The sequence below is a fragment of the Trichoderma harzianum genome (genome assembly GCF_003025095.1).
Source record: "Trichoderma harzianum CBS 226.95 unplaced genomic scaffold M431scaffold_10, whole genome shotgun sequence".
Classification (NCBI taxonomy): domain Eukaryota; kingdom Fungi; phylum Ascomycota; class Sordariomycetes; order Hypocreales; family Hypocreaceae; genus Trichoderma; species Trichoderma harzianum.
This window is the reverse complement of record NW_020209258.1, coordinates 125,319-151,335: the sequence shown is the minus strand read 5'-3', so window position 1 is coordinate 151,335 and position 26,017 is coordinate 125,319. Positions and strand designations below refer to the sequence as shown.

Sequence of the window (26,017 nt, the reverse complement as noted above, 5' to 3'; positions counted from 1 at the left end):
TTGTCGCCCAGCAAGTCCCAAAGCCAGTTCGCAGTAGCAACGTCGTATTCTATTACAACCAATTCACGACCTAGGACTTCTCGCAAGAAGTCAATGGGCCGCCGGTTTGTCGACAGCTTTCGTCGAGTGCCTGGAGGTCTTCCCATGACCGGCAACCACGGTTATCATGTCAACGATGATCTCCCCGACATGGGACAAGCTGGTGGCCGCTTCTATGACCTTCGTGCTGCCAATGTCCGGACAGCCAATTCTGCACTTGCGCGAGACCTCAAGGGCCGCCATCTGCAAATGATTGCCATTGGAGGCTCTGTCGGTACAGTTACATTTCCAACAGTTCAGCTGAAAACAATGGCAGTGACCTAACAGCAGAGTTTAGGGACGGGTCTTTTCGTGGCATCGGGCGTGGCTCTCTACCAAAGCGGCCCAGCTTCCTTACTGCTTGGCTATCTTGTTACTGGTGCTATACAATTTTGCACCATGCAAAGTATGGGTGAATTGGTAACCGCATTTCCAGTTGCCGGCTCGTTTTCTGCATTTTCCAGTCGGTTTCTGGACCCATCATGGGGTTTCGCCATGGGTTGGAAGTAAGTAAAGCCTGCATTCAATCATAACATACGATTTCCTGTAAAGGCGCATTTTACAACGCTTGATAGCGGAGCTATTGCTAATGCAGGCGGCAGTTATGCTTTACAATGGCTTGTCGCTCTACCTGTTGAGATGATTTCTGGGGCTTTGGCCATCCAATATTGGAATGCATCTCTTAGCCCATCCATCTTCGTAACCATCTTTCTACTCGCAATCGTCGGCATAAATCTGATGGGAATCAAAGGATATGGCGAGGCAGAATTTATCTTCTCCACAGTCAAAGTAACTGCCATTGTGGGCTTCATGTAATAACTACCTGCTCTTTGATCCTAGCATGATTTCATGGTTCTCCTGCTAACGTTAAGATGAACACTCTAGACTCCTCGGGGTAGTTATCAATATCGGAGGACCGCCCACCAGTGGTTACATTGGCGGGCATTATTGGACAGATCCTGGCCCAACACACAACGGCTTCAAAGGCTTCTGCAGCGTCTTAGCCACATCTTCGTTTTCGTTTGTCGGTACCGAAATCATCGGGCTGGCTGCGGCTGAGACTGCGAACCCAAGAAAGTCCCTTCCAAGCGCTATCAAACAAGTGTTCTGGAGAATTGGCATTTTTTACATTGTATCACTGCTGTTGGTGACTCTGTTGGTTCCGTACAACGAGCCTCGCCTTCTTGGAGGCCAAAGCTCTGTCGATGCGGTTGCCAGTCCGTTCGTTATTGCCGTCGAGAGCGCTGGCTCAACAATTTTACCCAGCGTTATGAATGCCGTTATTATGATTGCAGTGTTGAGTGTGGGAAACTCTGCCATATTCGGATCTTCGAGAACGCTGGCCTCCTTGGCTGAGCAGTCGCACGCGCCGGCCATATTTTCCTACGTTGATCGCAAGGGGCGACCCTTAGTCGCGATTCTTTTCGCCTCTTCTCTAGGCCTTTTGGCCTACTTAGTCAATGTTAAGATTCATTCAGAAATCTTCGATTGGCTTTTCGCTATTTGTGGTTTGTCCAGTCTGTTTACTTGGGGCAGCATTTGCCTCTGTCATATTCGATTCCGGAGAGCTTGGGCAGCCGCAGGCTACTCGGTAAATCACCTACCATTTGTTTCACAGGCCGGTGTTCTGGGTTCTATCCTAGGATTAGTTGGCAATATACTGGTGCTGACTTCCCAGTTTTGGGTTGCCATATCTCCAGTGCCAACCAGTCCCACGGATCAACCCACTATCACTGCCAGAAACTTCTTCCTCAAGATGCTGGCCGTCCCAATCGTCATTCTGTTCTATATTGGACATAAATTGTGGTTCAGAACACAAATTGTTAGCATAGCATCTATGGACATCCACACTGGGAGAAGTTTTTCGAGAGTACAGTCCCATGTTTCGGCAGAGGAGGAGGAGCTGCGCCGTACATGGCCCTTGTGGAAGAGGATTTACAGGACGCTCTGTTGAGCACAACGATTGCGAGAGACATTTACGTACATGCATAAATAGAATATGAAGCAATCATATTGTTTGATACCTTACCCGTCAGCGCATCCAAGTTTATTTGTCTGAAGTACTCCGTACCTGGTCATGTTGATGTTGCCTGCCTTCTATTTCGGGGCCGACGCCCCTTGGCCACTCCGCAATTGAATACCCGTATTATATTATCACCATGAAAAGCTACTTCGATGGTGCAATTATGTTATATCGCTGTTTTCTTAAAAGCAGGGAGCAGGTCTAGATTGTTTACCTCGGTTGCGCATCGCGAGTGGATACGGCGATTCCTTCACACGATCCTTCTACAAGGGACAATTGATTCAGAAGTTATCCACTCCGCGTGCGCCTCAACTCTATATGCCAAGTAGAGCTATTATTCACTTGATACACGGCCTGAGCCGTTAAACATACGACTTTGCTGCAATGCATATACACTGAACTTCTATCTCATCGTTGTAATCCATCCTACGCGATACATACTCATGTGTGTAACCAAACCAACAACCAACACACATAGAATTGGCGCGCTAAGTTGGTGCGCCATGATTCGCTGAGGAGATGGACATGACACAACTGAGCTTCGCGTCGTCGGCACGAGTAGCCGATGTCACGGCGCATCCAATTCTTCATTCCTTTGGAGTACGTCCAGTTGAGTTATTTTTGAAGGAGATTTCCCACCCGACCTAGCGCCTCCATCCTGCTATTAGATCCGCTCGCGATTGGACATCAACTCTCTTTTTCATCGCAAAATTACTCTAATTGTTACGGGCGGCATGGAACCCGCTACAGTTTCAGCGCACGATCAGGCGCTCAGCTACATCTCGGATCCTCGCTTCAGCCAAGAGTTTATTCTTCCCGGAACTGCAAACCGCGACGCCCTCACTGTATGCTATGCTGACCTGGGATTCAAGCCCGAATCTCCGGCTGCAAGTCGCAGTACGCCAACTGTGCTCTTCATCCCCGGCATGTTTGGGTCCAGATATATCGGGGCCCTTTTGGATCCAGTCGCACGTAAATTGGGAGTGAGAGTTGTGGTAGTCGACAGGTGAAGATGTGTTTCACTATGATTTATTATTCAACGCAGTTGGGCTAGGAATGCTAACGTCTCTCTGCCTCGTGTGCATAGACCTGGGATGGGCCTTTCAACCCGCGTGCCGCTTTCTCAACGGCTTTCAACGTGGATTGAAGTCGTTCCCCCTCTACTGGCACATTTAGATATCGAGCATATCGCCCTAGTCTCGCATTCATTTGGGGTGATGTACCTGCTTAATACCTTGCATCATTACCGGAATATGCTGCATCCTGAGCGGCCTTTTGTTGCATTGATGGGTAAGTAGAAGATGTCAGTTGGCTCTCTTAGGTAGCCTTTACTTACAGATTATCAGCGCCGTGGGTTGATCCAGCGCAATCGAAACTTACATTATGGCAGATGGCCCAGTATATCCCGACTCCAGCCATCAATGTGATGAATCGCATTACACCTGCATTCGCCACAAGTGGAACTATTTTAACAAAGGCCAGCAGTTTTCTCTCTTCTTCTATCTCTTCTATCAGCGGTGGTGACGGGCAAGAGCTTTCTTTCCAGGAGATAAATAGGAAAAAGCTAGCGACCGACTATGACCTGCCAAGGGATGTACAGCTGGAACTAGGACCGATGCGTATGAAGAAAATTTTCGAGGGAGGCACCACTGGTGCCAATGATGAGGCACTTCAGTGCTTGAGAAAAGGCGACCGATCCTCTTGGGGAGAGTGTGATGACTACAATGTCTTTGTAAAAGCATTGGTGAGCGCTGAAAGGCAAAAACAACAGCTGGACGCAAATTCTCAAGGCCACGCGAAGCTAAAAGTGAGGGCATATTTTGCCGAAAGCGATGTTATGATTGGTAAAGAGGGCCAGAAGTACGTTGAAGAATGCTGGGGATGGCAAGAGAACACATTCGACGACGTCATTGACTTCAGCTCAGCTACTGTCGCTGATACTGACCATGACAGCGTTATGGAATCTATTGAAACACTCGAGAAGATCTTCAAGGATGTCAAGGGCAGTCTAACATGAGAGTCGATATATTGGGTTGAGAAAGGGGAGACTGCTTGACAGTTATAATCATTCCGTATGCAGTATATACCCCTAGATAATGCCAGCACAGTAGTCTATAGTTTTAATAATTCTGCCATTCAGCTACAAAAATTCTCGGGTGCTTCGCCGATCTTTTGTGGTTACTTCTCAAGATCTACGTTACTAATGGAGGCCTGGGCAAGGCAGCATCGTGTACATGCTTCTGGTGGGATCTTCGAATCCATAAAGAGAGCCTCAACGTGAAATGGCTAAATGAATAGATTCTATTTTGAGCACAGACCGTATTTTCATCTAAACTATCAACTCTCTATAAAAATCCTTGTTCATCGTTGAATGCGATTACGATTGGAGCTGGCAATGTAAGACAAATTCCTGGGCATCGCACCAGTTAATTGCTGATATTGTCTAAAAGCCTGCATTATCGCGTTGTTTACCGCCAATGCTTGAATGCCAACTTTCTTGCCGCATCTGGTATCCGGCCAATGGCCTATCATCAGCTATTTTAAGAATCATTCTTGCGATAACGGCAGCAGAAGACGAGCATACTGGGTATGGATCGCGCATGCTAGCGAAGATCTGAAGCGGGGGTTGTAGGGCCTTTTGAATGTGAAAGACGGAGTCAGAGCCCGCTATCTATCCGGTTAATGCCGGGTATAACGAAAACTAGGATGTTCGGCAGGTTGAGCAATCCGCCGGCTGGGGTATCCCATCAGCTAACATCGCAACAACAGGGCATTAAAATTGAGATCGGAGTCTACAAGCTTACTTGATGCAGAAACTCCCCTGGAGCTCTAGGTCAACAACAGCCACACGGCCGATACCTGCCTAATACTGCGTGGACCTTTGTTAGCGTTTCGGAAAACGTCCAATCGGCGGCGTTGACAATGCTCGAGGAACAACTGGCAAGGTGACTTCCCTTGGTCAGCGCCCGCGTTTGACAGGGTTTCTGATGTTGTAATGCCTTGGAATAATTGAAGGATTTCACGAGATCTCGGATATTCGGCAGACGGACTTTTGACAAAGGGGAAGAGTTAGGAATAGATAGTGAGTATCCTAGCAAATGTGCATACAGATAGTGGCTAGCGGCACTGTAGAGATCTAATAAGCACAATGGCATGGCATGACAGGTACTATGGGGCTTTATTGTCGGAATATAAAATGATGGCTATTTGGCCAAGAAAAGCTTGAACTGTTGCCAAGGCTTGCTGAGGCGATCCTTCGCAAACAAAGCGCGGCAGTTACTTCAAACCTACTAGGCATCATGGGCTATTCGCTCAGGGCTTTGCTGGCTCTTGCAGCGGCGGTGGCATTCACAGACTCGTCTGTGTATGCATTGCCGTCTAGCAGCTATGTCCTCCACGAAACTAGGACTCCGACCGGAACCGGTCAGGTCAATAACCATCGACAATGGAAGCGTGGCAGTCGCCTCGACCCAGATGCCATTATTCCGCTTCGGATTGGCCTGGTCCAAAGCAACGTCCATCTTGGCTATGAGAAGCTGATGGAAGTCTCTGATCCATCATCTGAAAGCTTTGGCAAGCATCTCAGTGAGGACGAGGTCCACGACCTGTTTGCTCCAGCACGTGAGACTTTTGACGCTGTTCATTCCTGGTTGGTTGAGTCTGGCGTCAACGCAACAGACATCCGTCAATATGTCAATAAAGGATGGCTCGCTATTGATCTTCCGGTGTCCCACATCGAAGATTTATTCCTAACACAGTATCACGAGCATGAGCGGGAGGGAGTGCTCAAGGTTGGATGTGATCAATATCACGTCCCTAAGCACCTCGCAAAGCACATTGACTATATTGTTCCTGGAGTCAAGTTGTCGCCACCAATGGTGAAGCGTTCCCTGGAAAGACGGGGCGGCACGAACCACCGAAAGGGTTGGAAGCCGAAGCAAATGCCACTAGACTTGCTGTCGTTGTTGAAAGCGCCTCACCCGAACCCCAAACTCCCAGCCGATCTGCAGGACTGCGCTCGAAACTTTACTGCCATCTGTTACCGTGCGCTGTACCAGATCCCAGCAACCAGCATTCCGGTTCCTGGACACGAGCCCGCGGTTTATGAGTCTGGAGACACATTTTCTCAGGAAGATATTGACTCATACTTCCACAAGTATGCCCCTTACATTGCCAATGGCACGCATCCCAAGATCTTGTCAATCGACGGCGGCCAAGCACCTGTGGCCCCTGATTCCGAATTCAATACCGGAGAGTCCGACATTGATATCGACATCATTCAGACTCTGATCTGGCCTCAGTCCATGGTCTTGTATCAAGTGGATGACCGTCTGTATACCACTGCCAACAACTACTCCGGCTTCTTGAACAATTTCTTGGATGCTCTGGATGGTTCTTACTGCCACTACTCAGCATTTGGCATCACCGGAGACAGCCCAGGAGTCGATCCTTCTTATCCCGATAACCGACCTGGTGGCTACACCGGCCCGCGTCTGTGTGGCGCCTACAAGCCCAACAAGGTCATTTCCATCTCGTATGGAGAGGGTGAGATTGACGTGCCTAAGAACTATTTCCTCCGACAGTGCAACGAGTGGCTCAAATTGGGTCTCCAAGGAACTACGGTTCTAGTCTCTTCTGGAGATTACGGCGCTGCCATGCCGCCGCATGAGGACTCGGCAAGTGGTTGCTTGTCTGGATCAGGTCAGAATCAGACCATCTACAACCCTGGAAACCCTGTTTCGTGCCCATACCTCACCGCTGTTGGTGCTACACAGCTTGAGGATGGCACATCTGTCCTTGACGCTGAAGGCGCCATGCAGACCAACCTTGGTCCCGGAGCCGAACTGTTTGCCTCTGGAGGTGGCTTCTCAAATTACTTCCCTGTGCCGGACTATCAGAAGGCAGCAGTCAAAAGTTACTTCGCCAAGCATGATCCAGGCCACCCTTACTACATCGCAAACAGTGATGCAAGCAACATCGGCGAGCATGGAGGAATCTACAACCGTGCTGGTAGAGGTATCCCTGATATCTCAGCTAATGGAGCTCATTTCCGCGCATTCAATAACCAGACCGACGGTCACTGGTTCGGAACGAGTCTGGCAGCACCTCTTTGGGCCTCTGTCATTACCCTTATTAACCAAGAGCGCGCCAAAATTGGCAAAGGCTCTGTTGGATTCATTAATCCAGTTCTGTATGCCAACACCGATGCCCTCACTGACATCAAGCAAGGGTCGAACCCGAATTGCGGAACCAGTGGCTTCACAGCTGTAGAGGGCTGGGATCCAGTTACTGGATTGGGTACTCCCAAGTATCCGAACCTACTGAAGCTCTGGCTGAAGCTCCCATGAAGAGATAACCCTATCTTTCTAAGATTCCAACTCTTGTGTAGCTACTGTTAGAGATAATAGTAATTGAAGTGTCTTTTCTAATGAATCCTTTTTGACGTGCCATTTTCTAATCAGTAAGTATCCTGCTCTCTTTTAGAGACTAGAATGTACTTCTGTTCGTCTAAGTGATGTCTCATGACAACTAGTGCAGTATAGCGCCGTGTTCCTAGCATAGCAACTAATGGTCCATTTCTATCTGCAGTGTGCCTCTTGAACCGAATGCGCAAATACCTCACTGCCATACGAATTCTGTCAATCGAGATAATGAATGCATATAATTGCTATCTTGTCTAATATCATGCAGTAGATACTCCCAAAGTTGATTCATCCTCTTGGGCCTGTTGTCTCCTTCGCTTCTCTCGTCCGTGTGCATACTTTATCCAGAAAGCCATTATTATCATTCCAACAGCGATTCCAATAGATGTCGGATATCCTTTTGGATACTCGGGAGCCTCAACTTGCTGCCAGATTAACAGTGGCAGCCATGCCTGAACCACATAAGCCATTTCGTTCATTGATCCAGTGACCAAGGCTCGCTCCTCATTGTCATCTGTACAGATCTCATGGGCCCAAGCAAATGTAAGACCGCTAATACCTCCACCAAATCCAGCCAAGAAGAAGCAAGCCCACTTCCAGCCAATTGGAATATTCCATACTGTAAGACTGACATTTGTAATTATGTTAATTATGCCCGCAAAGACGATGGGGGGCCAGCGTTCTCCTCGGAATATCGTATCTGAGGTCCACGCATAGATTAATGTAGTAACCACAGTAATAGCTGTGGTGATCGTCGGGTAGGTGTTGATTTGGGTGACGCTGTAACCTTCCTTCTTGAGCCACAGCTGAAACGCAGGCTGAGATGCGGCGCCATTTCCGTTATTGAAGAAGATGTATAGCAATGTAAGCAAGTATATATGCCAACTAGAAAGTATCTTCTTCACTTTCTTCTTGGTAAACGGAGCTCGGTTTGCTCGACCCTCGAGCTGCATTCTCTTCTGGGCAATTGCAATGTCGTCTTTTGTAAAATACCATGCTCGTGTAATTTCAGGCACATCGGGTATCATGAAATACCCAGCCAGAGCAATTGGCAGAGAGATGACGGTGTTGATGATGAATAGCCATTGCCAACCTTTGAATCCATCCTTGCCTCCAAGATGATAGACAGCGGCCATCAGATATCCCGAGAACATGGTACCAATAGCGCTGCTGGTGTGAAAGATGCAAGACCGTTTGGCCAGCTCATCCTTACGATACCAAGATCCAATAATGTATTGCATCCCAGGATAAAACGTACTTTCGGCAAGTCCGATGAAGAATCGCAACACGTAAATTTGCTGCGCATTGTTACACTTGACCATGAGAATTGTCAAAACGGCCCAGGTGACTTCGCAGGACGGGATCCAAATGGAGGGTCTGATTCGTGTCAAGAGGATATTGCTACAATAAAATGAAACATTAGCTTCGTTGGGTTAAAGATGAGATTCTTTAGCTCACACCTTGGAATTTGACCAATGACGTATCCCACAGTCCAGCAAGTTTGCATGTAATTCAGCTGATTTCCGAAAAGATTAAGATCTTCCTTCATGCCAGAAACGAAAGCATTATTGATGTTGACTTGGTCTAGATATTTGATGAAATACCCTAGCGAAGCGAATGAAAGAAGCACTGCGTCGAGCTTGAACAGAAACCGCCTCTCTTCTGGCGACTTGTCCAAAGTGTCCCATAGGTATGAGGTCCATCGTCTCTTCACCTTTGTGTGGATGACTTCAGAAGAAAGCGAGTCTGTTCTATCAACATTGATAGAGCCCAATGATTTGCTATCTGGATTGTGATCGGGAGAGCTCCCTGTCGGTTCAGCCGTAGGCATATTGTACCACTTAGCTTCTGCAGAACAAAACAATGGCTTCAGAAGTGAATACTTTTGTCATTGGGATAGGCCAGACTCTAGTGATAACTACGATTCATTCCCAAACCTATTGTGTCCATATATCTGTCATCTCGTGACTTCGTTATCTTGCACATTGCGTGCTAAGAGGGGTATTTGAGCACATATCACAGTCTCCGGTAGCTCAGTGTTTCGATGTTTGGTCCGGACGGCGATAGGAAATATAGTGAGATAAGAGCCACGGACTTTCACTCGCCAAATCCGATCAATAATGAGATAAATGACATATTGATAATGCGAATGCGAGCTTTCTGATAATTTTTCCTTCTGTGTCCATAAGGATTGGGCGGATCGCTGGTGATATTGCAATAGAGTTGCATCAGCACGCCACCACCCCTTAGCACAATCCCTGACAGATGTGGCATCTAGATCACATAGTGCTTGCATTTGATTCACGGCATTTCCAATTGACATTTTGCCTTTGATCTGCACCTGCACATATGACATTTGTCTGCTCTGCGGGGGAAAATGATCAGTCATATTCGTCCAGTTACTGTAATGTCGCAATAGTTGAGATGACTTGGGCAATTCTCCAAATCCTTCTAAATTCTACCTACTGCCCTTGATTGCTCAATCGCTCGTATTAGAAATATTAATAAATTTAGAAAATGGGATGATATCTACCCAGCCCCGCCCATCGTGACGTGCAGCTTCTTCGGAAATAAGCCAGTATTTATAGGGCCTCTTTCTTCACGTTACTGTAATTATTCCAAGTTGACCTCATAATCCAAAGTCGCCCGTTCAAAGCATACTACCTATCATGGCTCCCGCTCCCATCGATCCCGCTATCACCGATGTGGTACAACCACAGAAAGATACTCTGCCACTCCCTGGTCCTGCTCGGGAACGGCTGTTGAAAGCAGGCATAGATCTGTCTAATGGCTATCCGTATAGACCATCTAGGCCTCTGTATCTACAAGATGTTTATAAAATTAGAAGCGCAGACAGGAAACACGTCGATGCTGGAGCCAGGGCAGATAAATCTAAGAAGCATCTATTCGCTGCCGCGACTAAAATCACTGATTTGACAACCAACATTGGCACCGAAATCGAGGGCCTACAGTTGAAAGACCTCACTCCCGAGCAAAGGGACGAGCTTGCTTTGTTAATTGCCGAGCGAAGCGTCGTCTTTTTCCGTAATCAGGACATTTCACCTCAACAGCAGAAAGAACTAGGAGAGTGGTATGGGGAGGTTGAGATTCATGTTTGTTTGACTATCTAAGCTTACGCCATGCTATATGCTAATCTTCCTCCAGCCTCAAGTGCCACAAGTTCCGGGAGTCGCAGGAGTAACAGTGATCTGGCCTGACCTTCGAGCTACGGAGCAACCCCCAAATTTCCGAAAGCCCGGAGGAGCATCCAGCTGGCACACAGACCTTGTACATGAACATCAACCTGCAGGTATTACTCACCTACACAATGACACGGTGCCACCTATTGGGGGAGACACTTTGTGGGCTAGTGGGTATTCGGCATACGAGAAACTCTCTCCCGATTTCCGCAAGATCATCGACGGAAAATACGCTGTGTACCGGTCTGCGCACCCATATCTAGATCGAGAAAATCCCGAAGCAGGACCCAAATACGTCGAACGCACTCACCCGTTGGTGCGAGTTCATCCGGCGACGGGATGGAAGGCTCTCTGGGTGAACCGATCGATGACTGACCGCATTGTTGGTCTCGATAGAGCAGAGAGTGACGTTATCCTAAACTACTTATACGACGTGTATGAGAAGAACGTTGATATCCAGCTTCGATGGAAGTGGACACCCGGCACTTCAGTGCTGTGGGACAATCGGTCAGTCTGCTTTCAATCACATGGTCCCGTGAAGTGGACATTAATGACCAGAAGCTAATATTAATGAGCAGAATCACCATTCACAATGCCAGTTGGGACTACGCCGGCAAACACCCTAGACATGGAACGCGTGTGACATCGCTCGCTGAGAAGCCCTACTTCGACCCTAATGCACCAACGAGGCGACAAGCGCTTGGTCTCTTGGACGAGAGCGAAAAGCAAGAGCTGGGTTTGGATTCGGTCTCTGGCAAATTAAATGATTTTTCTTTGTAATCCCAATCACGCCAGATGCAGTGGATTATATGACGAAAAATGCCTGTAGATATATGTACTCCGATATGAAGAGCATATCCACCAATTACATTGCATCTAAATGATGAAGGGTACATCCGCCTAGATTCGCATATAAATAAGGTGATGATTGTGGTACAGTCAATTGCTATCCTTCATCTTGCTTGGTACATAACTATGCACCATTGAGAATAGGAGCATTAAGCGGCACATAACCTGGGCGGTAGGATATCGCGAATCCTGTCCCTGACACTACACAAAGCAGCTCCGAGCTTTTTAAATCTCTTGTCGTTTTGTAAGGTGGACATATATGGGTCCTTTCTCCCATAACATGTAGACTTTGCTTTTCATATCCCACCCAATACTCTCTTCTGAAAGCTTTATGTCAAAATTCCACACCATTCTTGCAAGAATCAGTCTCATCTCTGCGTATGCGAGGCTCCAGAATTGTTAATGCTTTCTTCTATGACATGGGATATCTTGGCTCCAATGTCACTTACTTTCGTCCAATACAGTTACGCGGCCCAACAGAGAATGGCATAAATGCATCTTTTTTATCGTTCTCAAAGTGTGCATCCCCAAGCCATCTTTCGGGGATAAATGATTCGGCTTCGTGGAAATGGGCAGGGTTATGGTGATTCACCCACTTCCATACTCCAACTATGGTCTGTAGATCAATACGTTACAACCTGGGAGCTCAAATAGTGTCATATACCTCACGGCAATGATACAACTTACACCGGCCGGGACGTATCTGCCGACAATTGTGTCGCCACCGGGCGAAATAATACGAGGCTGCGTGCCAGGCGCCGAGGGAAACAGTCTCATTGCCTCATCAATCACCGCTTGTAAATAGTTCAGGTGTTGCAAGTTAGTAAGCTTTATCTCTTCTTCTGAGCGGAAGGCTGAGCGAACTTCGGCAGCCAGCTTTCCAAAGGTTTCTGGATAGAGTCCAAGATAGTAAGTTGCTGCTGATAGGGCTGTCGCGGTTGTCTCAGAACCAGCTGCGATAAGTAAGCTGGCGCTTGATGCTAGTTCGTTGAACGTTAATTCCTACAATGAGCGTTAATAAGTAATCCGTATTCGCTTCCACTCCCTGTGTCGCGGAAGTACCTCTGCGGATCCTCGTGTCGTTGTCATTGCCGTCATAAAATCCGGTCGACTTGATCCCGAATCGAGCCTCCTGCGCGTTTTCTCGATTGACAATCTACGGTGTTCTGTGCCCTTTGCTAGTAAATCTTTTGGCATTAGAAGTAATGCCAGCATCATACCCAGTGCTCCGTGCTTTGAGCACACAGATATAAACGATATGTTTTTGACCCCAGAGAAGATAAGCGCAACCCAAGGATGATAGTCTGATTTCTCGAGACAGTAGAAGGGCTCACCAAAAGCCAAATCTCCAATGATGTCGAATGTTGTGTAGTTGTACCACCTAACAACGTCGACTTTTTCTTGGTTGGCGCATTGTGTTTTGAGCGCTGTTACTAACTTATCGATATACTTGTGAATGACCGGCTCTTGATCCAACATGGCCTGATGCGAAAAGCCGTGAGCCAGGCTTTTTCTGTAGCGAATATGGTTCTCCCGGTTTGCGCCTATGACATTGCTTTGATTGCCAGAGTGTAGATGGGGATCTTTCAAGTGTTCCACTCGATTGCCCTTGCGGTGACCACGAATCTCTTTGGAGGCATCTGGATGGCTATAAAATATGGTATTTGGACCAACACGCACAACTGGCCCATATTTGATATGCATTTGAAGCATTGTTTTATGCGCATTGCCACTTATCGATACCAAGGAATATGGAATATCGGAAACTGCCCAAAGCCATAGTCCGGGGTATTTACGAAGAGGGTGTAGGAATAGGTTATAAATGACGTTGCAAAATGTGTAACCCAAACCCTACAGTTACCATGTACTTATCAGTATAACAGTTAGCTAGGTCTGAAAGTTGTCTAATACTGACAAGAAGAAGTGCAAGAAGTGGCAATAATGCCAACGACTTCATTATAGAGCCAAAGGCACTAAGGGACATAGAAATTAATGCCATCGTATCTCTGCAGACTCTAGATTTTTCTAGACATTAGATACATAACAAAGAACTGTTTCTTATGCTGCTATATCAGGATTCATATTTATAATTTGGGCTGCTTTTGCCATCGGGCCGAATTAGCTAAGATGCACCAGAGTTAACGGCAGTTCTGGACCAGTGCGCTTCCCAGACTGTGTTTGTATTGATGGATAAATGAGAGATACCTGTCCTTCTCTAGCACTGATACTGCTCACTGCGCAAACCAGTGCTTATTGTCCTAAAGGAAATGTTAGGTTCTTTTTCCTTCCCTCAGTTTGTTGATAGATGCGCACTTGCTCATTTGCAGCTTGTATTGCAAACATTCTCGGAATTCTGAACGATGGGTTGAAGCCACTTGATCTGACAATGTATACAAGAAGCTGACATTATTAATGTAGAATCTTGTCTTGAGAATGGATACAGATTGGGTATATCCTTCGTCTAAGATCCCAAATGCTTACATGAGGGGTTTCCAATTGTAAGGTCTTAAATATTACCCCGTCATCAAACTGATTTGTGGAAACTCGCGCTTCCACTGAAGCTCACCAGCAAATGGTCGCATAAGAGTGCATCGAATACCGGAGTTATTCTATGAATCATGGTATTATAAATTGTACTAGTTCTTACTAGGTATGTTGAATATCCTGCTGGTCTTCTACATATGGGAACTAAGCCATTTTTGCGTTTCTCCGTCTCTATGTATACAATATGACTGCATGGATACGAGCACGCGTAGCCATAGCACTTCGCATTCATGAATGGGGCGGCCTTGGAAATGACAGTTGCCTCTTCTTATCTTATTGATGTTACCACAGCCAAGGTTCAAAATTGTAGCCTAAAGTTAATGGGCTTCGAATGTCGGGGGATTTGAACCCAGCTAATCGTTATCAATTCGTGTCTCGGCGAGTGTGCACATTAGTTTCTCTTCTATTCATACAGAGTTAGTTTACAAAGGGCTTGTTTCCGTAAAAGGTGGATGTCACAATACTACTCGAAGCGGAGTATGAGTAAGTCAATGTCTCTATCTTCAAACGGCAGCTTGGCCTCTTTGTAGTGACTACTACCGCAGAAATATTCTGCTTATCACTTTTTAGACCTCCAGCACACCCCTGTAGCGTAGCTTTCCACTCTCTAGCCTCTCAAATGCATTCGTGATCCCCTCCGATGTCATGGGGAATGTCTCAATGGTAGGCTTGATGTTGTGCTTGACTACAAATTGGAGCATTGTTTTGACCTCCTCAGGAGTGGAAGAGCAACTGCCGTGGATTGATAGCTCTTTTCCAATCATTGGCATGTAAGGAAACTCAAGGTTGCCTTCAGAGATTGTCAGCGGGTATATGTGTCCAAAGGGTGCCATCAGCTCCGTGTACCTAAGCGGCGTGTAAGTTAACAAGGCCATTACGACAATTGTGGTGGTGTGAAAACCTACAGCTTCCAGTCCGGAACAGCACTGGTGGTAACCAGCAGATGATTAATTTTTTTGGGAACATCTGCAGCCTTCAATCCCGAAGTGTTGTAGAATTCAGTGGCTCCAAAGTCGAGGGCCTCTTGTTTTTTGTTGTCCGAACTGGAGAAGACAACAACGGTGCAGCCCCAGGCTGCTGCAAATTGAATGGCAAGATGGCCCAAGCCGCCAATGCCAACAATGCCAATACAGTCTGAGGGCTTTATGCCTTGTCGCAAGAATGGGACGAAGACGGTCTGCCCGGCGCACATGAATGGGCCTGCGTTGACGCTAGGGATCTCATCAGGTATTATTGCCAGCCGTGTCTCTGGCCACACGCTATGGGTCGCGAAGGATCCTTGATCAAAGTTGGAGAAACCGAATCCGCGGATGCCCTCAACGCAGTGCCAGTTGTAGCCTTTCAAGCAGTACTGACACTTTTTGCATCCATCTTTGACGTATCCAAATCCAACTCGGTCGCCGCTGCAACATGAGTAAGATCGTCTATCACAACAACATCGCAAGCAGGGAGCATAACGTACACTTTCACAAGACTAACTCCGTCGCCCACGGCTTGAACAATTCCAACTCCTTCATGGCCCAAGACCATGTCTGCGTGAAGATAGTGCGCATCGGTACCACACACTCCAGAATGTGTATTCTTAATTAAGACCTGGTCACTGAGCAAGGCCGGGACCGTGGTCTGGCTCTCAGTGATCTTCTTGGAAGGAGACCCTTTGAAGACGGTGAATCTTACAGACATGGCTGATATGAGTTGTAAGACTGGTTGAAGAAGGAAGATGCGGATTGAGGGCCATGCAAGAGGTTTGCATCTACCACGCTTTTATAGTTCATGGCAGGAGTAGTAGACCCACCGGTCTTTGATGCAGTAACATGTAAGTACAAAACAAAAGTCTAAGCAGGCAGCTTTCGTTACGAATGTTCAAAATAATCTTCTCAATACTCCTGCGAAATTGTGAAAGAATTGGCGTTGAGATGACAAACATATGATGCTCTAGCGATGCAAAGGCCGATGCAACTCTTAACGCCTAACAATGTAGCCTGATCGAGACATTGGTGGGGAGAAGTTAAGCGCAGCGAACTCCACCACTTCCCTTTATTCTTTTGCCAGTTGAAGAGAAATCTCCAAATGGAATGGAACAGAGCTGAAGCCTATATGATAGCTTACCAATTTGCTTACAAGAATGTTGGAACCATTTGCTTCTGCATGGCCTGCCCGTCGGGAACGCCCCACCAGTTTCTCAAAGAAGCTTAGGTTTCGATATAAAGGTGGAGGAGAGACCAGCCTGCCTGGGAGTAGAGCCAATGAACTTGTATTGAAGGAGTCGTCGAGGGCAATGGAAATGAGAAATGATTGCCCGGCAAGTATGAGAGCTACAGTTATTAAAATAGATCAGATATATAAGTGTCCAGCCTCTCAAATAACCCTAATGCTAAAAACTTCCATTTTTAAACTCATAGTCTCAATCTCAACACAAGATTGCAGAGTTTATGCATTGCAGATGCAATGGTATCTCTTCAATCATCCAGTAGAATGGCTGCGGTGATATGTTGTTAGGAGCATCAATTGTCGCCTGAACCTTTTCCCAAGAAAGCTTGCTATCACTTCCACAGGCCTTTTCAAGGCACAGCCTGAACCACGTTCCTTGGATGTTCTCTCTCCCTGAAGCAACCACCCCGACTAAAAGTACCCAGACTAGCGCAATTGGGTGGCTGGCGAAGATGTCGCCTTTTGAAACAAGCGCTGAAACAATCAACTGCTTCAGTTGGTCAATCGAAATACTTATGATACGAGAAGACCGACTCGCGCCTCTCAATACCGTATGAGAGTAGAGCAACGCGGCTCTAGCTACGAGGGCCAGAACACTACAGTCGTTAACACCATGGACATGCTTCAATATCGATCTATCCGATGCCAAAAGACGGAACCCAAGTGCGACTCGGCTATCCGGTGCCATATTATCTTTCGGGTTGGTGATTAACTCTCTCGCGATTAAGCGCAGCTCATGGGTAATTGCGAGCTTATGAGGTTGGATGTGAAACCTTTGTGCATCTGGCAAAGGAATTTGTGGATGAACGAATTCTGAAGAGGAACTTGTTTCGTCGAATGACAACTCCTGGTTCGACAGCTGTGAGTGGCAACTGTCCGTCCTACCTCGAGTTAGATACGTTTTACAGTTCAGGGAGCGGGAAACACTACCATCTAACAATTCGAGCTACAAGGCCTTCAAATCCCAGATGAAGTACACCTTTACAACCTCTAATAAGAGTTTTCAGCCCCTGAAAGTGTATCTCGGCTTCATCCAAATCGCCATACATGAGCTAGATAATTAATTAGTTCTATGGTCTCGTGCAGCAGAAGGGGTAGCGAACATTTATATTTGCCAAGCATGCCACAGTGGCTATCACTGCGTTACTGACCATCTTAGTGTTGCCATTGGCACCGCCAGTAGGCGGCTGTAAGCGCGAGGCGAGCGTTTGTATTGCAGCGGCTTTCAGTCTTAGCAAATGCTGTGCAGACTGGTATTTTAGAGGGAGAGCACTATAGTTTATGGATGCCCAGTGATACAGAGTAGTACTAAATAGAGCATTGTCATTGATGGCATACTTCAGCCATCCAGTTTCGGCCGTAACAGTACACAAGGTTTTCGACCTATAATTCAGGACTAGGGCGGCTTAGTTACATTGCATACTGGGCAATATCGGGCACGTGCTTGACTTACAATGGTGTAAGAGGAATCGTGTTTGGGTATTGACTTCTACAGAGAGACCTGATAGTCGAAGCATATTGTCTATTCCAGCAAGAGATCGAAGGTCATTGTGACTAATGTGATGCTCTAACGATGGAGCTTGATCACTATGAGGTACGTTAACTATCAAAATCTTATCATGCCGCTGGGATGAATAGAGAAATTGGACTTGCCCTTCCGTTGCATCTACATCGTCATCACGATGTTCCTGCTTGAGGGCCCGCCTCTGCATCACCACTCTGTCCATAACATGCATTTTGATAAGAGATTTGGTCACTGGTTTATGTGAACCAGTCCCCTCCTCTTGGATGAATACAAAGCCGCCGTTACTCATATTTTGGAACACTTTTTTCTTTTTTTCTTTTCTGGGAGTGGGTTCCGGATATGTTGTCATAGACTGTGGTACGGGTTTGGCGTATATCGTGGAAAGCATAGCAGAATGGATTATATCCTAATTTTAGAATCGAAAGTGTAAGAAAGACATTCGAAAGCCTCAAACTTAGTAATCGGATGTATACACCGCGTGTAAGGTCAGGCTGAGATATATTATACAGCATGCCAGTCTCTTAATGTTTCCGAGCTCGTAAGGCTGTATGGGGCATTTTGGGGAAGAGTTGATAATCCAAGCACGTGGTATCCATGGGAGCGGACTCTTCGGAGTTTTGAAGGCTCCATTAATCATACTAGAACTGAGTAATCGAGCCCCAGTCTAACGCGATGAAGATAATGGTGGAGTACCAAAGTGGGCTCGTTTCTTAGTAATAAAAAACTTTATTCATAATCTAGGCTAGATTGGTAGAAACCGAGTACCTGAAAGTCTGGCGATTCGTTCATGTTCAATCTCCTACTGTATAAGATAGTATCGAGCAAATCATATTGCTTCAAGTTCTAAAGGAATAGTTATTGTATAATGCCACAGTAATAGATGATACCCATATCAGATGCTCGGGCTATCCACGTAGATAAAGATGTTGGCAATGGAAGTCGTAGCGTGTTTGCTATTCTATGCAAGTAGAGCCAGGATTATTAACATAGAGTCCCGGTGGCAATGCTCAAAGTTGATAATGGCAGGAAATGTGCAGTATGAAGGGCTACTCGCCTCAGTATAACACGGGAAAGGAGACTTTTTAACAGTTCCGTGTTAATTCTAGCCACTACAAGTCGTGCTACCCTAGAATTTCAATCATTTTCTATGGCAACCTTTAGATTGAACCGGGGGAGGTGATATTCTCTCTGTCCCAATAAATTACTTTTCATACGCTTTTTGAGAACTGAAAACATCACGTTTCAACTGTTGTTGCGGCGACATTGTCGTTTACATCGATGTCAACTGTCTTTCTCTTTCCCGTAGTGTAGTCATGATTCATGGATTAGCAGATTAGGTAATGGGGTGAAAAAAGGGTCATTCATGGCAGCTATATTCTCAGTCATGTGATTGAAGGAGTCACATCTCCAATCTCTATTATATGTACGGAGCGTATCAATAATTCCTACGCAAGTTAATGCTCGAAATGGTCGCATATGAGACGTTTCAATAGTACAGAGGCATATCGCCAGGGAGTGTAAATACCTACCACTTTCCAAACCCAAGCAGCAGTGTTAGCTGTTCGCTTAGTCATCACGGTTAATTAAATCATGAATGCGGTAATAAGATGAGGAAACAACTTGCACTGTTCGCGTCTTGAGCGTGAATTTGGCATGCTAATCAGGGAGGCAACAATCACTTGGGGCAAATTCTGGTGACACATCGTAGCGCGGGCCCCTGGCCAAAGGGAATTATTAATGTTCAGAACGTATTTATAGCTGCTTTATGTACGGCTGAGGGTTAGGGAAGACGTGCATTGATACACATCAAGAGAAGGACACAATGGCGAGGAATGCACTCAGTGTCTCAACTACAAAGACTCAGTCGGTCACTCAATTTCAAGAAAATGTCTACGCACTATTACTTCAAATCCCCAAAGGTCGCGTGACCACTTACGGCGCCATCGCGCGCGTGCTCAAGACTTCTCCCAGAGCAGTTGGCAATGCTCTACGCAACAACCCGTTTGCGCCGGAAGTCCCTTGCCACAGGTGTGTGGGCAGTAGCGGTTTTATAACGGGATTTGATGGTGAGAGCATCGATAAAAAGAACTTCAAAAGATCAAAAGATGGACTTGTCCAGGGAGCTGCACACCAGAGCAAGCCTCGCGGGCCAAAGATATCGCCAGCGCAACCTGCTGGCACTAAGCTTAGTCTAAAGATACAAATTCTACATGACGAGGGAGTCCAAATCGATGGCAAGGGCATGGTTGTGAATCGAAAGAAGGTACTTTGGGACGGGCCGTGGAACATAGACACCATTCGCGATGACATCAAATCGACGAGTTAAAACGAAGCGGGTTATGCTGAGCATTCAATTAACCAAGGATACATTATTGGCCATCTATGCGGTCGTGCATATTATTGCTTTCGTCCACTGGCGTGATGCTGAACGCGTCCGCGTCGCGAGGCTCGGTTCCGGATGTTCATTACATCAGCTATCAAGAAGCCAGCCAGAATAGCTTCTCTGGACTTTTTCTTTATTTGGCTCTTGGCTCTGGGAATTATATTCTCAATTGTAGCCACCGCGGATATGAGATGTTTGCGACTCTTGGATTAATCGGAGAGAATGACGATGGTCCGTTGGCTTCGAAGCGGAGACTAAGCCTATTAGGGGGAAGCAAGGTCTCTAGACAGTCGAAGGCAATCTATCCATTACTTCAAGCTCAAGACTGTGTAAACAAAAGTGATAAAACTATTAGTTTAAGCAATGAAATCGGTCTCCCACATGAGTCATCTTGATTTAAAGAAGGCATGGGCTCGATTATGGCGAGTTATGTCGGACATCTTAACTCATCGTTATGCCCCCCCTGATCTATAAAAACAAGATGCCAAAGCATCCTCAAAGCATCAAGATTGAGATCAACTTCTAATCATATACGACTTTTCCTTGATAATAATTTCACTAGAAGTCACACAACTTCTTTTCTTCAGCTTTTGACATGGCATCAACTACTACTTCTAAGTTTATTAGAGTCAGCAGCGATGTTGAGATCGAGCTCTCGCTAACCGTGCCGACTGGTGGCACTAATGAGAATACCCCGTCTCTGATCTTCCTCCATATTTGGGGAGGTTCTTCAAAGAGTTTTGGGTCGGTCATTGAGATCTTGTCGCCGTTCTATCCAACCATTGGTGTCAGCCTTCGCGGTTGGGGTGCTTCTACGGGACCTGAGGAGCCTACGGCTTACAAGATTACTGACTTCGCGTCCGACGTGGAGTTTATCATCAAGGAATTGAATCTGAAATCCGTTGTGCTTGTTGGGCACTCAATGGGAGGCAAGGTATCAATGGCAATTGCTGGAAGGCATCTTTTGCCTGCAGGCGTATTAAAAGGCCTGGCTCTTGTCGGGCCCGCACCCCCCGGCCCAGTTCATTTGCCAGATCCTAACATGAAAGACGCCCAAGTACATGCATTTGATAACATGGAAAATGCAGAGGGTGTCATTCGCACCGTTCTTTCGGCACCAGGGAACTTGACGGACGAGGTTATCAAGGCGGTAGCCGAAGACATGGTCCGTGGGAACAAGTGGGCGAAATATGCGTGGCCGGCCTATGGTATGGAAGACGACATCACTAATCTCTTCGAACATGTTGATGTCCCCGTTGTGGTTCTTGCGGGAGATCAGGATATACTCGAACCTGTCGAGAGAATGAAAACTGATATCAGGGACAAGATCAATAATATGCCAGGTGGCAGGGCGAGTCTGGTTGTAGTAGAGGGCTCAGGCCATTTGATTCCGGTTGAGAAGCCCAAGGAGGTAGCCGATGCCATCAAACAGTTCCTCCAAATGCTCTGATAACCTTTGGATATAGTTATATACTTATCACGGCGGTTCATAGCTTGATCTAAACAATGCAACAATGATACTTCTGTTTTAGCTTAAGTGCCATGGCGTAGGAGGATGGGGCCTTGAATTTCTTATTTTGTGATATAACCTATGAAGACAAAGCTGGGGATTAAGTACGGCCTGTTCAAGGGTTTTGTTCGATACCACCTAAGTGCCGTGGTTCAATCTAAGGGTACCTCCTCACCTTTCTCTATCGTACAAGCTTCGAACAGTTTACTACCTACATTCTAACATGTATATTTTCTCACTCATATGGTATAAACAATAAATGATGCTCGAGAGGTAATAGACCTTAATCCATTACAATCATATCGAGGATGTCTTTTGGCAGAGCTACTGGACGCACCTTGGCTATAGGAGAATGGATGAGAATCGCTCTCTATAACCACTGCGATATAGCATTAATTCATGCTTTACCGTTGGATCTCGTATCACAGACATCGCGAAGTGCCTCAATCGTGCAGCCTATGTCCCCCAGCTGCGATTTACCTTAAATATCACCAGCCAGGCCTTTTAATTCGTTATTTCTGCTTTATTGTGCATTTTGGCGAAATTATCAGTACATGTGATGCAGGCTGTGCTTATGGTGAAGTTGTCCGCTGCTGAAGATCTAGTAGACATTAATAGCGGCCTGAGCCGCCGGCGAGATTAGTATATCACAGCCGATCGCATATTCAACACTAAAATTCCCCTTTACTGCGACCTATAGCTGCTTTCGAGGTATAATAACAGTTAACCTTCTGGTAGAAATGGCTTTACAAGATGCTGTGAGACGTCACAATGATGATAAAACCCTATTTGCAAGCACAAAAATACGAGGTTATATAATTTAGCAAACTACTTCTAATCTTCACGTAGCTCGCTATTCTCACTTCTGCTCTGGTAGCCACTGCGCAATTTCACGACCAATCGTATGTGGATAATCCTCCTGGAAATAATGGAGACCAGGTCCAAGATGCACAATTTTGGTATTGTGTAGCTTTTTGACAAAATTTTCCACCGTATCCTTTGTAATAACAACAGCTGGTTCGGCCCAAAAGAAGAGCTTCGGGATGTCAGTATGGGATAGCCAATCTATATACTTAGTGACCTTCTCCCACACGTCGGCAGGATGTCCCTCAATCGGAATCTCATTAGGGAACCGCCAGAGTGGCTCGCGTGACTCCAATTGAAGGAATGGGCGACGATACTGCTTCATCTCTTCCTCGGATAGCTTGCGCAAAACATTGAGAGGCAAAATCTTTTCAATGAAAACGTTTTGGTTGATAAGCAACTCCCGCCCAAGTTTAGGATCACGAAATGGTATGAAGTTTTCCGCGACAGCTGGCGGAAACACATCCCAGCTCGGTGCAGGAAGAACAAACTCGAAGAAAGAGAGCCCGGTAACTCGGTCTTGATGGCGACGTGCCCAGTCAAAGCCAAGTGCTGAACCCCAGTCGTGGACAACAAGAGTGACTTTTTCGGTAGGTAAAACAGCATCTAGAAAGGCATCCAAGTATCGCTGGTGATCTGCAATCCTGTATTCAAGCCCAGCGACCTTATCTGAATCGCCAAATCCCATCAAGTCCGGTGCAATGCAGCGACTATTGTCACAGACATGGGGAATGATGTTGCGCCACACATAGGACGATGTTGGATTGCCATGCAAAAAGATAGTGGCAGATCCCTCAGAAGCGCCGACATCAACATATGCAATATGGCTGCCCAGGATCTCTATTTTCTGCTTCTCAAAAGGAAACTCGGCAGAAATAAGCTGCGAAGAGTCATACGCCATTGTCAAGAATGTGAACTTGTGTAATGGATATTGGGGGGAGACGGTAATGAGAATTGAGATAAGGTTGAAAGAACTGGAAGGAGCAGTGAATACGCCTTGACCCAGAATGAGATTGTCCGAAAACTGATATCGATACAAGTGAGCGGGTAGTGTTAACTATATAAATACATCACACAAGAAAATACTGTCCAAGTAAAAGTCACTCTCCCACTCCCACTTCATTCCGAGTGGGAGACCAAGGCCGACCCGCAAGGCAGAGATTGAATAGACAGAGACAGGACCGCACATAGTTCTATTTAAGATGAATTGACGTAAGTATTTGCTCTGAGGGTTACCAGGTGCTGGCCGTTTGGGGAAATAGATGAGGCAACAACCACACAATGTCAAACAATGACTTAATATATCCGAACCGGGAACGTTGGCCACAATTTGTCAGGCGGAGACTAAACTCTTTGTAGGAAAGCTCCCGCAAAGTGGGATGAAGTCTGCTTTAATAATCCTTCTGCAAACACATTTCCAACATATGTGTATACTGCTACCTGCGACCTTGCGACAGTGAAGCATAGCACGGAGGGGGCTACTGAGTACAGCGCAGCCGTGACTGACAAACACCAATCCTATGCCGAAAGCACAGAGTATCTCTCTTTCCAGATCCTGCCATGCCTGCGCCAAGGCTAAGCGGCGCTGCAAGGCCGGATTACCGAAATGTGAACGATGTCTTGACAAAGGCCTGGAGTGCTCATATGCGAACCAGCCATTGGTCTCGATCGTCAGGCATCAGCCGCAATTCTTACGCGGCAAGTCTAAGATTCGTAAAGCAGCTGGAGACTGCCTACAAATCGGAACTTGTAGAAGATTATCGTTACGCGATATGGAATTCTTCTACTTCTCCCAAATGAGGGCACCTTCGTACCTTGTTCAGCAGTGGTGCTATTCAGGACTCACGGGCGCCGACCTGGCCATCTACGAACCTCCGTTGCCTGTTATAGAATGGAGAAAAGACCTCGCGACCGTTTACTATTTAGCGACCCATCTGAAAGCTTTCCCACTGACATTTTCCCGCGAAGGAAAAACTCTCTTCATTCACTCGTCGTTATACAGCCAGAGTCTACCAAAGCAGATCAAAGACGCGTATGGTGTCTGTCGATTGTATTCACTCTCAATAGAAACCAATGGACTATTTTGTTTCCAAACTCTGCACAAAAAGGTTGATGAAATCATCAAGGAATACCCGACGCTATGCTCATTTAGCGATCTTTTAGCTTCGCTTCAGGCGTTAATCCTGTATCTGCTTATCTGCCTTTTCGATAAAGATCCGCAACAGAGAAGATTTGCAGAAGCGCATATGAACACTCTCAACCAGTGGACGCGCCATGTATGGGAACAGGCCCCAAGCGAGATTTCAGGGAAGCTGAGCCCTTGGCAAGCGTGGGCGTTTGCCGAGAGTGTTCGTCGAAGCATCATAATATCCTACCTGATTCGAGGTGTCTACCATCTTACCAGATTTGGCTACCACCCTCATTCTATGTTTGTTGAGACGCTGCCGTTTAGCCGCCATACATGGTTATGGGATATTCCATCTAGAACAGAATGGACATCACTGCCGCCAAATCTTTCGCAGTCAATCGTCTCCTACCACGAATACACAAATGAGTTTGCCAATCACTTGATTCGCCCGTATCATCTATTTGAAAGGCTTCTCTTGGTTATCCGGTTTGGAAAGGATTCCTTCGATCAACACGTTGGTATTGCATAACATAAAGAAGGATAACTACGTTACAATTTGGAGTTAAGGGTCAGTCATTCTAGCCAGTTGATAGCGCCCAATATTGAAGCATGATAATACGAATCTGACCGGGATAGATCCCTGGTTAACTTTGATGCATGGTGGATAATAGTTTTGTTGTTTACCATTATTTGGTCGTATATGTCAAAAGCTATGATTCTGTGACGCCTCCACTTTTGACTCTTGTACAGCATGTTGTGGTGCTCTCACATGTGGGCTACATTGTACCAGCTCTTCAACTATTAGCACATAATAATTTTCATATTCAAGTCGCAAGCCTTATCTTCCGGGGCTGAATAAGATCTTAATGGAAGATGACGTTGATGTAGTCTTGACCTTTCTAATCGGAAAGAACCTGTGACAACAGAAGTTAAAGCTTCTGTCCATGGTGTGATTCCTGAGGGAAAAGAAATGATGCATTGCACCGTTATGCGTCATTGTAATTGTTCCGTTTTGTGGAGGGGGTTCAAGCTCTGACATGAAGTTTTATTATGTAAAAAGTCCGAATCAATGACGAAATTTTAGTGCTTAATAATTTTATGATTCATCAGCGACATTGAATAGGCGCACTGAGTATGAAGATTGAGTTGCTCTTTCGGTGGGGGTAATATGAGACTACGTAGTTATGTTAATGAAGTTGGGCAGACATATATGACTGTATACCTATGGATGACAGTAAAAACAACCACTTTTGGAGATTATATATCTAGTCTTGAGCTC

General features: G+C 46.2%; 12 protein-coding genes across 12 annotated transcripts; 7 read left to right on the top strand and 5 right to left on the bottom strand.

The window, feature by feature from the left end:
* Positions 1-93: 93 nt before the first annotated feature.
* On the top strand, positions 94-2,080 carry M431DRAFT_522110 (hypothetical protein; the record flags this gene model as incomplete). The annotated part of the gene is made up of 4 exons (XM_024920497.1): positions 94-313; positions 377-584; positions 681-890; positions 964-2,080. 4 exons carry the CDS (start codon positions 94-96, stop codon positions 2,030-2,032), a joined length of 1,707 nt encoding a protein of 568 aa, XP_024771723.1. The 3' UTR covers positions 2,033-2,080.
* A 670-nt stretch (positions 2,081-2,750) lies between these two features.
* On the top strand, positions 2,751-4,241 carry M431DRAFT_522109 (hypothetical protein). Its single transcript, XM_024920496.1, has 3 exons — positions 2,751-3,107; positions 3,189-3,391; positions 3,448-4,241. Exons 1-3 carry the CDS (start codon positions 2,836-2,838, stop codon positions 4,116-4,118), a joined length of 1,146 nt encoding a protein of 381 aa, XP_024771722.1. The 5' UTR covers positions 2,751-2,835; the 3' UTR covers positions 4,119-4,241.
* A 1,363-nt stretch (positions 4,242-5,604) lies between these two features.
* On the top strand, positions 5,605-7,490 carry M431DRAFT_510269 (hypothetical protein). The gene has a single exon (XM_024919434.1). The coding sequence runs from the start codon at positions 5,641-5,643 to the stop codon at positions 7,447-7,449; it is 1,809 nt and encodes a 602-aa protein (XP_024771721.1). The 5' UTR covers positions 5,605-5,640; the 3' UTR covers positions 7,450-7,490.
* A 288-nt stretch (positions 7,491-7,778) lies between these two features.
* Positions 7,779-9,355, bottom strand: M431DRAFT_532661 (hypothetical protein; the record flags this gene model as incomplete). The annotated part of the gene is made up of 2 exons (XM_024920868.1): positions 7,779-8,901; positions 8,985-9,355. 2 exons carry the CDS (start codon positions 9,353-9,355, stop codon positions 7,785-7,787), a joined length of 1,488 nt encoding a protein of 495 aa, XP_024771720.1. The 3' UTR covers positions 7,779-7,784.
* Positions 9,356-10,193: 838 nt separating this feature from the next.
* On the top strand, positions 10,194-11,504 carry M431DRAFT_497345 (hypothetical protein; the record flags this gene model as incomplete). Its single annotated transcript, XM_024917584.1, has 3 exons — positions 10,194-10,637; positions 10,690-11,231; positions 11,303-11,504. The coding sequence occupies 3 exons, from the start codon at positions 10,194-10,196 to the stop codon at positions 11,502-11,504; spliced, it is 1,188 nt and encodes a 395-aa protein (XP_024771719.1).
* Positions 11,505-11,798: 294 nt separating this feature from the next.
* On the bottom strand, positions 11,799-13,572 carry M431DRAFT_497344 (hypothetical protein; the record flags this gene model as incomplete). The annotated part of the gene is made up of 5 exons (XM_024917583.1): positions 11,799-11,961; positions 12,023-12,189; positions 12,261-12,575; positions 12,636-13,424; positions 13,489-13,572. The coding sequence occupies 5 exons, from the start codon at positions 13,570-13,572 to the stop codon at positions 11,799-11,801; spliced, it is 1,518 nt and encodes a 505-aa protein (XP_024771718.1).
* Positions 13,573-14,683: 1,111 nt separating this feature from the next.
* Positions 14,684-15,800, bottom strand: M431DRAFT_484121 (hypothetical protein; the record flags this gene model as incomplete). The annotated part of the gene is made up of 3 exons (XM_024916175.1): positions 14,684-14,963; positions 15,023-15,520; positions 15,580-15,800. 3 exons carry the CDS (start codon positions 15,798-15,800, stop codon positions 14,684-14,686), a joined length of 999 nt encoding a protein of 332 aa, XP_024771717.1.
* A 1,280-nt stretch (positions 15,801-17,080) lies between these two features.
* Positions 17,081-18,142, bottom strand: M431DRAFT_91822 (hypothetical protein; the record flags this gene model as incomplete). The annotated part of the gene is made up of 4 exons (XM_024924300.1): positions 17,081-17,209; positions 17,267-17,380; positions 17,816-17,941; positions 17,999-18,142. 4 exons carry the CDS (start codon positions 18,140-18,142, stop codon positions 17,081-17,083), a joined length of 513 nt encoding a protein of 170 aa, XP_024771716.1.
* Positions 18,143-19,525: 1,383 nt separating this feature from the next.
* Positions 19,526-20,612, top strand: M431DRAFT_510266 (hypothetical protein). Its single transcript, XM_024919433.1, has one exon. The coding sequence runs from the start codon at positions 19,676-19,678 to the stop codon at positions 20,177-20,179; it is 504 nt and encodes a 167-aa protein (XP_024771715.1). The 5' UTR covers positions 19,526-19,675; the 3' UTR covers positions 20,180-20,612.
* Positions 20,613-20,831: 219 nt separating this feature from the next.
* M431DRAFT_7502 (hypothetical protein) lies at positions 20,832-21,686 on the top strand (the record flags this gene model as incomplete). The annotated part of the gene is made up of 1 exon (XM_024922297.1): positions 20,832-21,686. One exon carries the CDS (start codon positions 20,832-20,834, stop codon positions 21,684-21,686), a length of 855 nt encoding a protein of 284 aa, XP_024771714.1.
* Positions 21,687-22,605: 919 nt separating this feature from the next.
* Positions 22,606-23,511, bottom strand: M431DRAFT_91786 (hypothetical protein; the record flags this gene model as incomplete). The annotated part of the gene is made up of 1 exon (XM_024924297.1): positions 22,606-23,511. The coding sequence occupies one exon, from the start codon at positions 23,509-23,511 to the stop codon at positions 22,606-22,608; it is 906 nt and encodes a 301-aa protein (XP_024771713.1).
* Positions 23,512-24,130: 619 nt separating this feature from the next.
* M431DRAFT_90865 (hypothetical protein) lies at positions 24,131-25,267 on the top strand (the record flags this gene model as incomplete). Its single annotated transcript, XM_024924193.1, has 1 exon — positions 24,131-25,267. One exon carries the CDS (start codon positions 24,131-24,133, stop codon positions 25,265-25,267), a length of 1,137 nt encoding a protein of 378 aa, XP_024771712.1.
* Between the last annotated feature and the right edge of the window lie 750 nt (positions 25,268-26,017).